The 17011-nt window shown below is 52.5% G+C and overlaps 1 protein-coding gene across 2 annotated transcripts in view; it reads right to left on the reverse strand.

Annotated features, from left to right (window-relative positions):
* Nucleotides 1-17011, reverse strand: part of LOC125948524 (ETS-like protein pointed) — a 118189-nt gene that overhangs the window by 21187 nt on the left and 79991 nt on the right. For both annotated transcript variants that reach the window (XM_049674697.1, XM_049674696.1), the window contains exons 5-7: nucleotides 14567-14683; nucleotides 13010-13213; nucleotides 9835-10227 (exon numbers count right to left, since the gene is read on the reverse strand). In XM_049674697.1, coding sequence (XP_049530654.1) covers nucleotides 9835-10227; nucleotides 13010-13213; nucleotides 14567-14683 — 714 coding nt within the window. The remainder of the gene's footprint in view (nucleotides 1-9834; nucleotides 10228-13009; nucleotides 13214-14566; nucleotides 14684-17011) is intronic.

The raw sequence follows: 17011 nt of genomic DNA on the forward strand, positions 1-17011 counted from the left end.
ACTTCCTTCACACCTTTCCACACACACACACACACATACACACACACGCCCCAGTCGCTTGACCCAGACGCTATCACAGGTTTGCTCTTAGGAGATTCGTTCGTTTTTTTTTATTTTGCCTTTTTCCTTTTTTGTCTGTAAAACGTTCTTCCTGTCCCCGGGATCACTCGGATAGAGTGAACGAGAGGGCGAGAGGGTCTGCTCTCGCTTTGCCTGGCCAAAAGGCCAACCGTAGAAACGGGTTTTGGGCTGGACTTAATATGTGCGCCTCGCTCGCTCGTTTGTGTGTTTCCTTGCGAAACGCGAAATGGAATCGCGCGGATCCCGCGATCGCGAATCGGTTTCCTGCGGGCCGCCGTCGCCGCCACCGTCGTGGTGTGGCGCCATAAGCACACCTTTCACCGGGTATGCGCGCAGCTTCTCACGAAAGTCATAACGGATTAAGTGTTGTTGCATCACACCAGCACCATTGGTCGCGGTCTGCGGTCACCGGATGACGCTGCTGCTGCTGGTGCACGCACGCTGCAAATGAGGTGTCCACCTTCGGCCGGTGTTGTGCCCAGTTCATTTCCATTTCCTGCCACTGGAAGGGAGGAGGAGGAGGAGCTGGCCATCTTATCGCGAATCCGTTCGAATCGCTTAATAAACGACTAATTAAGGCGCTCTCTTGGTCGCGTGGCTTGGTGGTTGCAAACCGAGCAATCCGAGATGGTCCTCATCCTCTGGCCAGACACGCATACACCGGAGGAAACACGCAAAGCGGATTTCTGTATCACGCGTACAGAGCGACGTTGGATTTCGAAATGAAGTCGCAATCGATCGCTCGTTACGATCTCGTTGGGCTCGTTGTGTCGTGAAAAATGATCATTTTCCTGGAACCCTCTTTTTTTTTTGGGGCGTGCATGGATTCCAGTGGCTCCTCCAGTGGGTGGAAAGGTGGGTGTGAAAAGGGGGGTGGTGCGAATCCGGAAGCGATAAGATGCGGTGTGACGTTGCGATGCGTTTGTGAGCGTACGATTGAACGGCCAGAGGGACTAATAACTTCTTCTTCCATCCCCGGGGGGAGAGGAAACATATTTTCACGGCTCCCCCCACCCCGTCAGTGGCCTCCTCCACTCCGAGAAGGCTTCAATGATGCGGTTGATCGGTTCGAGTTCGGAGCCGGCGGACTCACTCGACACAACTGATCATGATGATGATGGTGATCGTTTATTGCTCGTTCCCTTGTGGCCTGCCACCCTATCACCCTCCCTCCAGAGAGGTGCGTGTGGCCATTGTTCATCTTCCAGCAATTCTTGCTCTCCCTCTCTCTCTTTCTCTCTCTCCCTCTGCCTTGATGTGGCGTTTAATTTCAAACATCCGGTCCGGGCTCGCCGATCCGCGCGCTGTCTATTCTAGTTCCAGCAAATGGGCGAATGGGATGAGAAGGGAGGCGGTGCGGCTCCGCTTCGCGCGCCATTGGACGCGCGTCTTGCCTAGGACACACCGCCGCGTACGCGCACGCGTGTACAAAATACAAAAAAGCAGACACCGGGAGAGATCGATGCGTGCGGCGCAAACACGAATCATTGGTCAGACCAATGCACGCTCGCTCTCTCTCTTTCTCTCTCTCTCTCTCTGCTGACTAGTGGCGACACCGAAAGACGTCAACGTCCGCACCGCCACCACCGCCAGAAAACGGAACCAACAACGGCGACGACGACGACGACGACGACGATGGTGACGGAGGAACAGTCAACAGTTTAATAGAATATTCATTATAGATAAAGCCGTCGTCGTCGGACTGTCGGAACGTTGGAAGAGCAGAAGAGCGAAGAAAAGGAAGAGCCACAGGGTTCTGGATTCGCGACGATACCGCCGCACTCCTTCTCTTCGCGTAAACAACATTAAGTTCCATCCCTGGAAGCGAATTCGTTCTAATGACGTGCCAAGTACAAGCCAAGGAGACTACAAGCCAAGGTTCTACCGGTCGGAGAGGAGAGGACACACGGAGATACGTGGCCTCCTTTCGGGCGCTCGCTCATCTCTCAAGAGCGCCGCCAGAAAGGAACCGGAAATGAGCCAACCCCTAGGCTGCGGTAGTGGTGATGGCAATGGAGAAGGTGGCTTCCGGACCAGGGAACCGAAAGCCTAAAAGAAAGAGAGAACGAGAGAGAGAGAGAGAGAGGGCGCCTCGAGGGTCAACCGACCAACCAACCAACCAACCGATCGACCGATCGACCAAGATATCAATTTTTCGACAGCTTAACGATTGGCTTTTGCGCGTTCGTTCGTTCCTTCGTTTCCGTTCCGTTGCGATCGCGCGCACGCGGCCGCGGATTGGATTAGCATAATTCATCCCTTTCTCTCTGTGCGTGTGCTTGTGTGCGTGTGTGTGTGCGTGCGTGTGTCTCTCGATCGATCGATGAGTTCTCAAGAGGTTGGCACAGAGTTGGTTGTTGTTGTTTTCACGACGTGTGCACGAGGACCGGATTCGATCGATCGATCGGTCGGAGGAGCCTCGCTTCGACCGGGCGCCGGACGACGCGCCGGAAGTGTGAACCGTTAGGTGTGCGCGCACACACGCACGGTGGGATGAGGTGGCACACGACGTACGCACACACACACACACGTTTGACGGGCTTGATCGTCTTTCTTAAGCGCCAAAGGAAGTTCCCAAGCACCAGCAGCAGCAGCAGCAGCGATGCTCCTGGTGCTACGAGAAAGTGTCTCTCTCTCTCTCTCTCTCTCTGTCTCTGTCTCTTTGCAGAGGCCACGGAATGGCTCGACCGGCCTGGACTGGACTGGCGCTTCGCTTGGGAACTGTTTAAACATGCACAGACACATTTATATTCAAATTAGTGCGCTGCACCGGCGGCGACCCAACCCAGGGGCAGCGGCAGCGGCAGCGGCGGTGATCAAGTGTTGCTGCTGCAGCGATGGCACGCGCTCGCGCGCTCTCTGGCTCTGGCAAACCGGTCGCCACCGTGATCGCCACCACACGCCGTCCGTTGATTCTTTCGCGGTTACCGCGATCACCACCACTTAAGTGCGGCTGAGGTTGAGACAAAGAGGTGAGGTGATCGTGCTGCTATTCAGGATGTGCGCCCGCAGCACCAGCAGCAGCAGCAGCAGCAAACCGACAAAAAAGAGGAGGAAAACCGAAAGAAATCGCAAACCAACGATCGCGGATCGAGTGCAAATCATATTAATTCCAATCTTGTCGAAGGTCCGCGCGCCCGTCCGTTTTGGTGACCGTCTGTCTGTCGGTTTTGTGCTTTTTTGAGTTGGAGTAATGACCGGAATGAACACGGAAGCCCCACCAGGCGGAGTAGATCGCATATCAAGCCGAATGATTAATCGATCTCATCCTCTCCTGCATGGGAGAGCTCGTAGTAGTAGTAGTAGTAGTAGTAGTAGACTTACTTCCTCCCTTTTCTGCTTATTCGAGGGCTCCGGTTCCGGTCCGGAGACGGGAAGGGAGGGATATCAATTAAAAACGCTCGATCGAACCGAACCGTAATTGATCTTTGGACGCAGCGTAATTATGCAAATGACACCCAGAGACGGCAGACAGCAGAGACAGAGTGCGCTTTTCCTGACTTTCCTGACTCGGATCGGAACCGGAAGGAAGGAAGGAACTACCAACAATCCATCATGGGCCATCCGGACGAGCCGTCTCTGCGTCTAATGCGCGGTTAGAGTGCGTTCGCTAATTCACTTAAACGCTTATTCAGCCTCTCGATGACGACGATGACGACGATGACGACAGTCACAACAACAGTGCGCACTCGCCCCGTGCTCGATCCTTGCAAAACCGGCAAAAGGGTTGGCGGCCAAGATAGTGCTGGTAAACTGCTATCTGTGGAGCGGGCTTTTCCCTTCCACTGATAGCAACAATGCGAACGACGCGCAGGGGACCGCTTATCGAAAAGGCAACCACTTTGCATGAGATAGAGAGTCGAGAGTCGAGGGGGAAATTCCGTATCTTCCCAAGGGGTTGGGTTGGGTTGGGAATGCGAAAACAACACCACACATGACACACACTCTCCCCGATGGAGGCGGAGACGCCTAGAAGCGGCGTATCAACGCGTCCATTGGTGTATGGATCCGATAGATAGATCGTCGTTCAAGGGACTTAGTGACTATCGCTGGTCGGTAGAGTGTCAGCCACGTTCCGGAGTTTCAAAGGAACATGAAGATAAAGAAAAGACAATCTGCCACACAGTACACCACCACAGCACTGGCCACATACACGCTCAGGCGTCCACCCATTCGTTCGATCGATTAAAAATGCAAACTGCAGCTGCTGCACCTGGATGCGATGTTGTGGCGATGCGCATCTGCTGCTCAACTACTGGCGGTTTGATGGTGGTGTCATTATGTCCACCGGAAGTGACCTTGAAATCGTGAATTCGGATCGCTTCTTATGGGGAGGACTGGGTAATGGGAACAACTGGGCACAAGAATGTCTGGAGTGGCGGTCGCCAGGTCAAGGTATGTTGCGGACCAAATCAGTCTCTGGTCGGTCAGAGCGCACCTTAGGCCGGGATGACGCTTGACGCTGAGTAGAATTTAACATTTTATGCTTTTCAGGGTTACTTTAAATGGTTCTGAAGAATATAATTGTTAGAAAACATCCTTTGCAATATTATGAAAACGCTATTGTAATATCAAACGTTGTTCTTCAGTACTTTGCATTAAGTTTAATTGCTTAATAGAAGTCTTGTTGAGTTTATCCTAGAAAAGAGTATGCCCAGATACTAACAGGTCAAAATTCCATTTGGATTTTACTTATTAGACACAAACTTCTCTTGAGTTTGTAGATCTAATAATGGATGGTTGATCTAAATGGAAAAAGCAGAGTATAAGATATTCTATTCTATTCTAAGCAGAGTATAGATATTCAACGGGTTGGAGTAGAATAATAGTTGAAAGCATCAGAAACCTCAACGTCGCAGAGTGTTTCATAAAGATCCTTCTGCATATGTTCTAAGTTATAACACTTCGAAATTCAACACAATTGATGCATTATTTTAAGATGATATAGACAATATTACAATATTCTAATAATAGATTGTGTTTTCAAACAAAATTACTTTTCATTCGAATGTGTTGACCATGATTTGATGCCAAGATCAATTTGATTAGTTGTCTTGTTACAATGAACCCTGTTAATAACAATGTTAACAACAACCATCTTGGTTGTATTAAACCAAAAAAAAAAAACCGGTCAAACCTTCCATCACGATCACCATTCGACATCTGCGTTGCTGCCCGTCAGAGCGCGATGGATGTCGCTTGACCACGATCGATCGATCATCGCACCCCCTACCACAAAAAAAAAATGGGGGTTGGATTTAGTTGTCGAAATCTAAATCCAAATCCAATTCCAAATCGATCGCACCAATGGCGATCTCATTTGAATGTTGTTTGGAAGGAACAGGAGGTGGTGGGGTGATCGACCACAACACAGTAGAGTTGCCTCCGTCCTCCCATTTTGAAAAGACATTCGCCGGCCACGCCAGCGCTAAGGCGTGTCTGTGTCTGGCCTCCCCCCCAGCGCCGGGGGGTCGCGATCTACTACAATCTCTTTCGCCTCACGTGGTTCCCAGGCACCTCGACGTAGATGGAGACGCAATCGAGACGAGATCGCCAATCGCGGTGCGCGCATCAACGACACACATGACCTAAGCTGCCGGCCAGCCAGCCACACGATACACTACGCCGTGGGTGGGTGAGTTTGCAATGTCGCAATGAAAAACAATCGACAAAAAAAATCGGAAAATAAAAACCGAGCAGAGCAGAGAAAGAAACGAAGCGAGCGAAGATAAAAAAAAAAAAAACAACAGCACAACAACAAACGACCTTTTCGGTTTATCCCACCGATCAACATCAACATCACACGCTGATGTCCAGAGCCGCCGATCACGCGCATGTGCACGCGCGCGCACCGCTAAAATTGAGCAAACATTAGTGGCACCGTTTTTGCTATTTTTAAAGATACATTCATTCGCTGCTCCGTTCGATCGAGTGCCTCCGTTGGTCGAGTCGGTCGGTCGGTTGGGATTATGTCAGGCCATCGTGGCGGGTGCGAGGCGGTAAGAAGGGAGGGTGTCTGCGTCTCTTGTCGAGCGCAAAATTTATGGATCAAACCAGCACCAGCACCAGCAGCATGGACTAGCAACCTTAACCCGCATTTCACGCCATCTTCGGGCCGGTGGGCATCTTCGCTTCATTCCTTCTTGGTTGGCCGGCCACGAGAGGGAAAATGCTCTGCACGATGCAGTAACAGCAACCTCTTTAACGGACCGCGCGCCACGATCACCACCTTCATCATCATCATCATCATCATCATCGGGCGGCATCGTATCGTGTTCGTGGTGTGCGAGCGCGAAAGGAAAAGCCAAAGTAGGCGGCGCGCGCAACCGAGGAAAACTAATTCATAAGTTTTCCGAAATTCTATTATCATAAATTTGTGGGCCCAAAGTGGGGCAAGGTTTGGTTACTTTTGTTTTTCTTCTCCTTCACCCCTGCGCCTGCGTGAGGTCAAAACTGGAGTATAAAAAAGAGCGAAAGTGTTGGCCGCGGAGGGGTGCGTCGAACTGACATCTAGCCCGAGTCCTTGAGGGCAACTCCTCCTTGAGATTTATGAGAAGCTGTCTGCTCACTGGATTGACCACCGATCGATATCACCGATAACTTGTCGCGATCGTTGCAACGATCATCATCATTGCGACAGTAACCGTTTGACATTGTTGTTGTTGTGTATGCCGGTGGTGTGAGAGTGATCACAGCGCGTGTAGCGTCTGCACACACCTGCAACAGCAGCGAAGTAAAACTGCGAAACAACATACAACAACATTAACCACCCCTTCAAAAGCGAAGCAGAAGCCGAACTCGTCATGAGAGGAAGGAAGAGCAAAGCTGGTGGAAGCGAGCAGCGAGGAAGTCTCTTTTGTTTTGTTTTTATCTGACCAACGACTAACAGACACACACACACACACACGCTCGCTCGGAACGGTTGGACGATTTTTAAACCGGCAGAGAACACCCGCGCCCGCGATGGACCCGCGCGTTGTCCCGCGCTTTGCATGTATGTTGGCATCATTGGAACCTGGCCGTGGTCGTGGACCGGGGTGCGTTCCGCTGGACCGCCACCATCACCACGATCACCCTCATCGGTTTGTTTCGTCGTTCGTTTGTCCATCGAGGGGACCAACAGACCACCAGCAGCAGTAACAACGACAACGACAACGTACTGCATTAGCCTACATGTGCCACGGACCGGCACAGAGGAGAGCTTTTTTGCTGTCCAAACCCCACTTCTACTCTTCAACCCCCAAACTCCCTCCCTGCCATATATTTTCCCCCCCATTTTTGGTCCGAAAAGTTGGAAGTTTCTAATGAAGTGAGTGGAACACACACACACATACACGGGTGCGCGGGAGTGAAAACAATGATCACAAACCGGGCAGTGGGTGCTGGGTGATGGATGGCACACAGTGGCGGACGAGAGGAACCGAAATGCACTGAAGGGTAACGACGACGACGCTCGGTGACGACGATGATGACGCTGCTGCTGCCGTTGCTGCCGTTGCTCCAATGGCCACCGGGGTCGTTCGTTGGTCACCCTTTTTCCAAAGGGTTCTCAACGGCTTTTTTGGACCGACACACCGTCGGGTGACAGGGTTTTCCAACAACAGGTAACAGAAGAGGGGACTGAATGTCCTCCTGTACCGGAAGTGAGCTTCAAGGTGAACCAGATTCTAGACAACCGACAACAGGAGGAACGCCGATTCTGCTTTGGAATCCGGAATGGTCTAAAAAGGCGGTGCGGCGCGCACTGTTGCTGTTGTTCCTGTTGCTTCTATTGCTAATGCTTATGATGATGGTGTAATGTTACGCCACCACCAAAACGGGAATCCTCGAGAAACGCTTCCACTTTCGCAGGCAAGCGTCTTCCAAGAAACACACACTACTGTCACGTTGTGGTTCTCCGGACGGGGGGAAGAAGAAAAAAACCCGCAGCACAATCTGCCGCGTCCTTGAGTCACAACACACTGCGAGCAAAATGGCCGCTCGAGTACGCCGGGAATTTGCGTGGCGCGCGTGATTCAAGCAGCTAGCAGCGAGACGGTTCGCCGCCTCAACCTTATCATCGGACCGGGTGGTTCTGAGAAGCGATGCCACGGAGTATATTGCTGTTGCTGCTGCGGTAGTTCTTATCTTAGTGGTTCGCACGATCAACGCGGTGCACCACAACAAACATCATCATCATCTCCTCCATCATCATCATTGGCGTCTTCATTCACATTCGCTTCATGACGAGGCATACGCTCATTCATCCGCACTGGCCACGACTGGCTTCATTCATGCAGCACTCAAAAAGGGAGGCCGAAGAGGAGCAGCAAGAGGAACGGTCTCCTTCATACCAGAGAGCATGGCATCCAATGCTCCGGGAGAGGACACCTGCACATCATGCAGCTTCCATCATTCCATTCCAGCATAACAACAACACCTGGGACCGAAGTGAAGTCCACTATCATCATCATCATCCACTCACTCACCATCAATCACAAACACAGAGGGAATGGGACGAGGAATGGGATGGAACACCCCCTTCTGTCGACCCTCGCGGGACTGATTTCCATGAATGGAGCAACTCGACTGTGGCCACAGAGTGTGCAGAGGGACAACGGAGAGGGCAGCAACTCGACCGTGACATGACCGCGGAGAGAACCGTCGTATTGCTGGTGATCATCATCGAAAATGAACGGGGAACAACCAACCAACCAACCGACCGACCGTTCGTCCCCTTCGTTTTAAAACTGCAAAATGGTCCGTTGACAACCCCTGGAGCTTGCTGGACACCCTCCAGCTCCCTTGGTCGGTGCTTTGGCATTTTTGGGACGCACACAAAGCGAGATCCAACGAGATCGTTGGTCCATTACCAATAGCAGGAGTAGAGCCGGCAGCAGCAGCAGGAGCAGCATCGGTGGTGGCCAATGAGTGTGCACCTTTCGGAGATCGATCGCGCGCGCGTATTGGTTTAGAAGGTTTATTAGAGGGCGCACTTCTCGCTACCATCGCACCGCCATCACTATCTCCTCCTCCTCCTCCTCCTCTTCCTTTCCTATCGATCGATCACATGATCATAGTGTTTTCCAACCACTCCCCAACAGTCGGCAATCAAACGAAATGGAAAACACACACTCCATCCGACCGCAACCCAGGTCTCATCAGACCCCGAGAGGGGTCTTGTGGTGGTTGGCCATTTGCTGTTGAAAAAAAAAAAAAAGGGAAGCAAGACGCGACCCGCCGTCGGTGGCCACTGAGTGTCGCGAGTTCCATCCATTTCCATTCTTCAACGCCGCGCAGTTCAATATTTATATCCCTGCCGGGCCGGGCCGCTAGCGAATGATCGATCAAAATTATAGACCCGAGAGAGCACCCGCCAGGGGTGAGAGGAGAGAGGGTGGAAAATAAAAACCTTTTTTCGATATTCCTTCCACCCAACACTCTTCTTCCTCTTGCGACTCCCTCCTATTCAACGGGTTTGGATTGAGAGAAGACACAACAGACACACAGAGCACGACTCATTATGATCCTTTCTTCTCGGCGCTCGGCTTGCCTTGGATGTTGGAACTAATTATACGTTGCACGCACATATCCTCCTCCTCCTTCCACCCTTTTCTCGTCTCCCAGAAGGTCCCGGCGCTAGAGCGCATGAAAAAGGGGGTTTGCTGCTGAAAGGATGGAAGCTACTGCTACGTCGAACAGTCGATCAAAGACGATCGATCGAGCGGCGCTCGCGCGCATCTATGGACGATCTTGATGATATCTAGCACCTACCTCCTCTTGCTCCACCTCCGCTGCTGCTATTGCTGCTGCCACTGCTACCGCCACTGTGGTTGTTGTTGTTACTGTTGGAGGTGGTACTGGTGCTGTTGGGTGTCGTCGTACCGGGCGTTGTCGCGCTCGAGGCAGGGGTGCTGTTGCTACTGGTGTTGTTGCTCGTACCACGACCATACTCCTGCTGCTGCTGGTGCTGCTGTTGCTGCTGGCCACTTAACCGCTGAAGGGCACTGTTGTACTCGTTGAGTTCGTTAACGCCAACTCCCGCTCCGGCAGACGCCGCTGGTACACCGCAACCATCGTAGCTGTTGCTGCTGCTGCTGCTGGTTGTGTTGCCGGTTGCCACCGAAGGAGGCGGAGGACCATGCTCCAGGAGAGCCTTTTCACAATCTGCATAAAGGGGGAAACGAGAGAGAGAGAGAGAAACATGAAAATGGTTAGTCGTACGACCCTTCGAGTTTTTTGTCGCGTCGCGTTCGAACGTGGTCGGTAAAAGGACGACAAGGAATCCGTTCCCCCTTGTTTTAGAATTCTCCTCACTGCCGCTTTTTCGTCGACTTCTTTGATAAATCAATTGACCGAGCGTACGCACAACAAAAACACAACATGCCCAGAACCGACCAAACCTAAAACCATATTTATCAATCAATCAAGCCAATGGACCGCCCCTACCCGGGCGCCTGTTGCGCTTCTACTACGGTGGCGTGCTAGGGCGCGCCCGATCTGAACCCCACAAAAAAAGTGGTTGTTCCATTTTAGAACGGTTCGCCGGACGTTGATTTGATTTGCCAAAAACTCCAGCATCCATCCAGCCCAGGCCCGAGGAACGCGGAAGGGAACGCAAATGCGGCCACGCAAAAGCACTTTATGTCTGTGTGCCCGGGGACGTTCAGGAGGGACCATCCTAAAACGAAAAAAGGGTTGGCCCTCGACCTCTCCATGCCCTCCCTACCTTTCTCTCGCTCGCAATTCAATTTGTGACCGGCGTTCATGAAATTATCCGGGTTAAACATTGCATTATCGGACTCTGATTGACGACGACGAGGACGACAACGACGATATGAAGGACGACCTGGAGGAGGACAAGGTGTGCGCGCGTTCACTGATCTTATTTCCTACATATTTTCTTCTTTTACTCGTGCACCTCGAGAAGGACGCGAAAAGAGAGTTGGAATGTTTCTATTTGAAGCGATTGAATTTGAATTTGAGCGACAAAATGGCAGGACATCAACCGGTTGCTAAGGTTACGGGGCAAGTCAAACGCTCCATCTTTTTGACAACCGGATGGATGATGCGTAGGCAGTGAATGTCGCCGGTTGCTTTGGGAATTGGAAAAGGGCAAACGCAATTCATTCACGAAATTTCGAAGACGGCTGCCCAAAACTCAATCATCACTCGGCCGGGGATTCGGAATCAAACTGTTCCGACGCCAATTGGTGTTGGATCTTCCTTCCTGTCAATTGACGGACGGACACAGAGAAATCTCTAAATCTGTGTACCATATCGAAGGACCTTTTGACCCGCAGCCCAGACTGGGAGAGAACATTGATTGCAATGCTCGGTAGCTCATTGCAGCAGCAACAGCAGCAGCAGCAACAGGCCTCAATAGGCCCGGGTGGCTCATCGAGTTAATTGAGGCAAATCCGTGGAGGATGATGGTGCTCTGTTGCCGTTAACTCAATTAACCCCATGGGTACGGTTTGTAGGGGGGGGACGCCCCCCCCGTGTGCTCGTTGCTCTTTGGTCTCTTAACCGATTTATGGCAATCCGAGCCAATTATCCAATCTCAATCACGATCACGATCGTGAGCCGCACTGGCGGGGAAGAAGCGCACGAGAAACGCACGAGACGATTGTCTTGCCTGGGGGTAGCGCGCCCACTGGTTGACACTTGCCATCCACGTCTGTTGGCCTGCAGCTGACCCCGTTCTCTGTAAGTGCACTGGGCTAGTAGTAGCAGCAGCAGCAGCAGCAGTGGCAGTACTAACAACATGATCATCGTCCTAGGTCGCAGACACGCACAATGTTAGTTGGTTGATGATGATGATGATGTACCGTGGATTGTGCTCGATGATTTATTGTCATTCCATTTGGTGGTAGAGTACGGTGCTACTCCTCGCCCTATGATTATGCTTTTGATGGTACCGATCGTTCCTACGTTCTGCATTCATTTCGTCACAAACACACACACACACACACACATATGGCACGCATGCACATCATCGTCACATCGCAATGACGCCGAGAGTGGTGGTGCAACGGAACACACGTTGGTGCCGACGGTACAGAACTCAAATAACATGGACATGTCCAGCGCTGGTTACCGTCACGTTGCATGATCACCGTTTGGCGATCTCATCGTTCTGTGTGTGTGTGTGTCGTTGTGTGGCCACCAGGTACTTGCTGGTCAGTCTGAGTTGGATTGCAGTTGCCGTTGCATACATACGACCGGTTGCACCCCATCCAAGAGGGGGTGCTGCATTGATTAAAATCTCATTAAACGCACATCGCGCACATGTGCGTGTGTGTGTGTGTGTGTGTGTGTTGGTGTGTCGTACCATCTGATTTCATTGTCTCCACAGCGCTCGTTGGTGGGCAATTCGCAATGCGTGTGCAACCACCACCAAGTAGGCGCGCGCGCGCGCATAGTGACCATCTAGTGTGCGCTTACATTGTCGCTTCATTGTGTGGTAACCACGTAACGCCTGCTTTGCAAGGGACCAGGAGCCTTAGCAGTAAAAATAGCATTAAAAAACAAGGACAATTAATGCCAATTGTGTGTCACCGAAAATTCTGCTGGGCTTTCCTGCGGTCCTGCGCTGGTGGTGGTTTTCCAATTTGTGCATCATCAGCACCATCCTCTTCTTCGGCACGCTCTCCAGGCAGTCAGCAACATGATGGTAGTGCCGCCCTCACGATGAGTCGATGGTTTGAAATGTCTCGACATGAGCGGTGACGACCCTCATCGTGACCACTGCGGTCGAAATCAGTGGCCAACAACAACAGCAACAACTCATCGCTAGCTGCCACTTGAACAGTACCAGCATCATGTCGTCGTCTTGTTCCGAGCAACATCGTCAATCGAACCGATCTCGTTTGGTGGTTTAGGTTGCCGTAGAGGTTGGTTGTCTTGGTTACTCTTTTGGCGACTTCTGCGATTTCCGCAACCTTACCTTTCTGCAGTATTTCCAGGTGCTCCCAGAGGATGTCGCCGGTGAAGGGTGGTGCGATTGCGAGGAAACCTTCGCGCCCGAGTCCGACGATTTCACGGCCACTCATCTTCTGGAACGGTTCCTTGTTGACGCCCTCCAGCGAGAACTCCTTGATCGACCAGTTCAGCCAAATCAGCACGTGCTCCGCCGTCCATTGCCGTGGATCTGCGTCGTCGTCGTCGTCGTTGTGGTCGCCGTCGTTCGTGGACGAAGCAGCAAGAGTTTCCGAAAAGAACAAAAAGATTAAAAACAAAACAATCAGACAATGGTAGCAGCGGTAGTAATGGGAGAAGAGGGAGGTCAGAGATGGTAGTGGTGGTGGTTAAGAATGTGGCAGACCTGTGTGTGCCATTCTCACCCTTGGAGTGAAGAACCCGACCGAACGTCAAGACGAGAAGGACACAGTCCGATGGCTGAGGGGGAGGATGGATGCCGGACCACACAAAGGGTCATAAAATATTAATTGCTAACGGATTCGCCCCCATGGATAGCCGCTCGACTGCCGGATGGCCGCTGCACCAAGTCGCCCGAGAAGATGGCCAATTTGACTTTGACCTTTGCATTTTTTGGCAATTGGGCCACCGTCAATTAGGTGTTACCGACACTCCCGTACACTCGTACACTCGTGGCGCTGAAGGTCATCTCGAACGTACACAACCATGTATGACCATGGAGACCACACCATGGGACTGTTGTTCCCCCCGCCCTTCAATGCTGTGCTGACGGCTGCTATGGGAACGCCGACATTGGGCCGGAGCTGGGGTTGGATAGTGAAAACCATCGTAGTGACCATCGTGAGCGCGTTCGCTCCACAAAACAAAGGAAAAGTGAACGAAAATCAACCGACATCGCGGGGTGGGTGTCGAGAAACTTCCAAGCAGTTCCGATTGCGCACAGATTAGGAGGTCAGGAGGCTCCGAGTCCGCACTATGATGATCTCTGTACGCATTTTGCATAGACGGAATGTTTGATGTTTGGCTTAAGATAGCGCCGCCCAGGTTTTCCATTGTTCCAGGGACTCGCTACTGGTGGCTGGCTGGCTGGCTGGCTGGCTGTGGCTGGTGATCGGTATCGATACGCATTACGTAGTTGGCCGCAAGGTGCTCTAAAGGCCAAGGTAACAACAAACTGTGTGTGTGTGTGTGTGTCTGGCTGTGAGAAGTGCTCATTAAGGTGGCCCTTCCCCTCGCTCCCGGTTTTACGCAGTGCAGAGTCGAGTCTGGATCATAAAATGGATGACGCGTGGTTCGCAATCGATCACCTGTCGGTCCGAGTAACGTCGTGTAGATCATTTCATAGTAGAAATCCATCCGTAAGGGGTTTCGAAGGTTTGAAATGGAACACCAGCACATCCTGGACATTCTAGCGATCGTACATCCGTCAACAGCAACCACAACGGCAATATCGCGCGATCGCGTTCGCCGTTTTGCCATTCTTCGATGGCCACCGGCGTCGAAGATAAGGAAAAGAAGGCGGAAAAAGGAAGCAAGGAAGGTGTACTGGTAGTGGTGTGCTTACCTTTGGTGATTTTGAACGTTTGTACTTCCTTCTCCCAGGATGCAAACGAGGCGTACAGCACTTCGGTGAGCTTCTTGTTGGTGCCGGGCGTCAGGGGTGGCATCTGCGTTGGGACATCTGAAAGGAGGCAGAGACAGAAGAGGCAGCAGAATCATTAGTCTACATCTACATTTGCGATGTGCGCGTGTGTGTGATGCGCGCTGCGCCCTCCAGTGGTGACGACATCGGACACCACCGTCGTCGCGGTCGTCGTCGTCGTCCGCGCTTCATTTCGCGATCGCGACGTTGCTTCCCCAGCGCTGGTCCCAGCATCTTAAGGGCCAAATTCAAAACCACACATCCGGTTTTGGTTGGATCCGTGTGTGGCCACCACCACCACGTACAGAGCAACAGAGCAACGCGGTTGGGCTACGATGACGAACCGACTCGTCGGGGAATGACACAATTTCATCCCGCGTGGATTGAGCAATCTAGGGGCCACTCTGGGCCCTCCAAGAAGAAACGGAACTAAACGGAACCCCCCGAGCGGAAGTATTTAATTTCACAGAGAACACACACACGAACGAGCGAGCGAGCGAGCGAGCGCCCGTCGCCCGTCAGCAATTTGATCAATCATCATTGTGGCCCTCCAGAGCGTTTTCATGATCGTCGTCGTCAGTCGGGCCAGTGGACGAGATTACCTTTACACGGCCCGTGGCCAGCCCCTTAAAAACTGGACCCCAAGCGAAGGGACCTACGTCAGTGCCGTGGAACGTGGAAGGCGTCCTCCGCTTGATCATCGCTTCAAACGATGATGACGACGACGACGACGACCAAAAGACGATTAAAGGGCCGCAGCAGCAGCAGCAGCATCGATCGGCATCGAGTGGCCATCCTCCGGGGCAGAATGTTAAAAGGGAAAGAGATGCACAGAGAGAGAGCGAGAAGATTACATTCTCCGGGCCAAATCCGAAACCGTTGCCACCGGGGATTGGGGATGGCAAATTGAAATTTTAACGGATTATCGACCAACCGAAAGGGGGAGGGGGGGACGATCTTCCGCTGCTGCTGATCCTCAGAGGAAAACTTCCGTAGAAGCCCCGTTCCCGTCACCGTCCCCGTCCCTCGTTTCCCGCCCGGAGCCGGGGTTGACGCGATTTAACGCGACGTTCTTGTCGCGTCGATCAATTGGATTTTCCGATTGCCGGGACCCACACTCCCGGACGGAAATCCGGACTTCCGGACGAGTCATTCGATGTGGATGTGGGGCTACGATTGGGGCGACCGTCTTCGTCTTCAAAATCTGATCACATCGAACCGCTCCACTCCAATCGAACCAATGGATTAGAGTCCGCTCCCGGTCCGGTGTCAATGTGTGGTGGTTGTTGAGGCTGGAGAGCTCTTAATACCGAACGCTCTTCTTGGTTGGCATGAATGGAGCGACCTCTTGGCACACGGGAGGATCGAGAATCGAGCTTACTTCCCGAGAGGCAAATTGATTATCTGGGGACGACCCCAGGGGCCCGCCGGCACCCCGCGTGAAGGCTACGAGTCGATTCATTAAGTTTTCCCTTTCACCCAATTTCCTCTTTCCCTTCTTCCGGGGATTTTTTTCCACAAAACAGGGCAGCAACACTGACGATCGAATCCGATCGAAGCCGGTCGATTGGCGGCGCCCGGGGTAATTGGATTGGAAGCAGAGGAAGGCGGATAAATGAATTTGTTCGACGATGAAATGGGGCCCCCCAAAAATGGGCGCTGGTGGGTGTTACCGACCGCCCCCTTCGATCATGCGATTCCCGATCGCGATTGAGGATCGACGGCGCGAGCACGCGCGTGTGCGTTTGGTGTTCCAAAGTGTGCTCCGCGCACCGCTTGTCAACACAACAAAGAGCAGCAGCGACAGGAGAAGCCGAAATGGAGAAGGACCACCTATCGAGCGCCAAACACACAGTGATCGTTCGATGTCGATGATCGTCAGCAACCGCACCGCGCTGCTGCTAATCAATACCTCGTTGGATCGCGCGCCCGCGCCCGAATGTCCGAGGACCAACGATGGGACCACCGAGGACATGCCCCGCCGGCCAGCTGTTTTGCGTGTGAATGAAATAATGTTTTCCCTCTCCACACACACTCATCGATTGTGCTTTGTTTGGCGGCGGCGGCAGCGGCATGGCGTCCAGGTCCATGCGGCATGCCAGGGAGAACGTGATGGTGGTCAGAGTTCGCGTTCTAAGCCGAGCAGAAGGCGTGTGGTTCACGATCGCGCACCGTTTTGTTGCTGGTGTGTGTGTGTGTATGTGTGTAAGTACGTGGATCGCGCGGTGAAACCATCCATAAAACCTTTGTCGCTAGCGATGATGGCCGCCGACGACCGGTGCTTGTTTGACTTGTGCTGTTCTGACGATGGCGACGACGACGACCACGATGATGATGATGTGCGATGTGTGCTCGTTGTTTGAAGTG

Source organism: Anopheles darlingi, chromosome 2 (assembly GCF_943734745.1).
Source record: "Anopheles darlingi chromosome 2, idAnoDarlMG_H_01, whole genome shotgun sequence".
Lineage (NCBI taxonomy): Eukaryota > Metazoa > Arthropoda > Insecta > Diptera > Culicidae > Anopheles > Anopheles darlingi.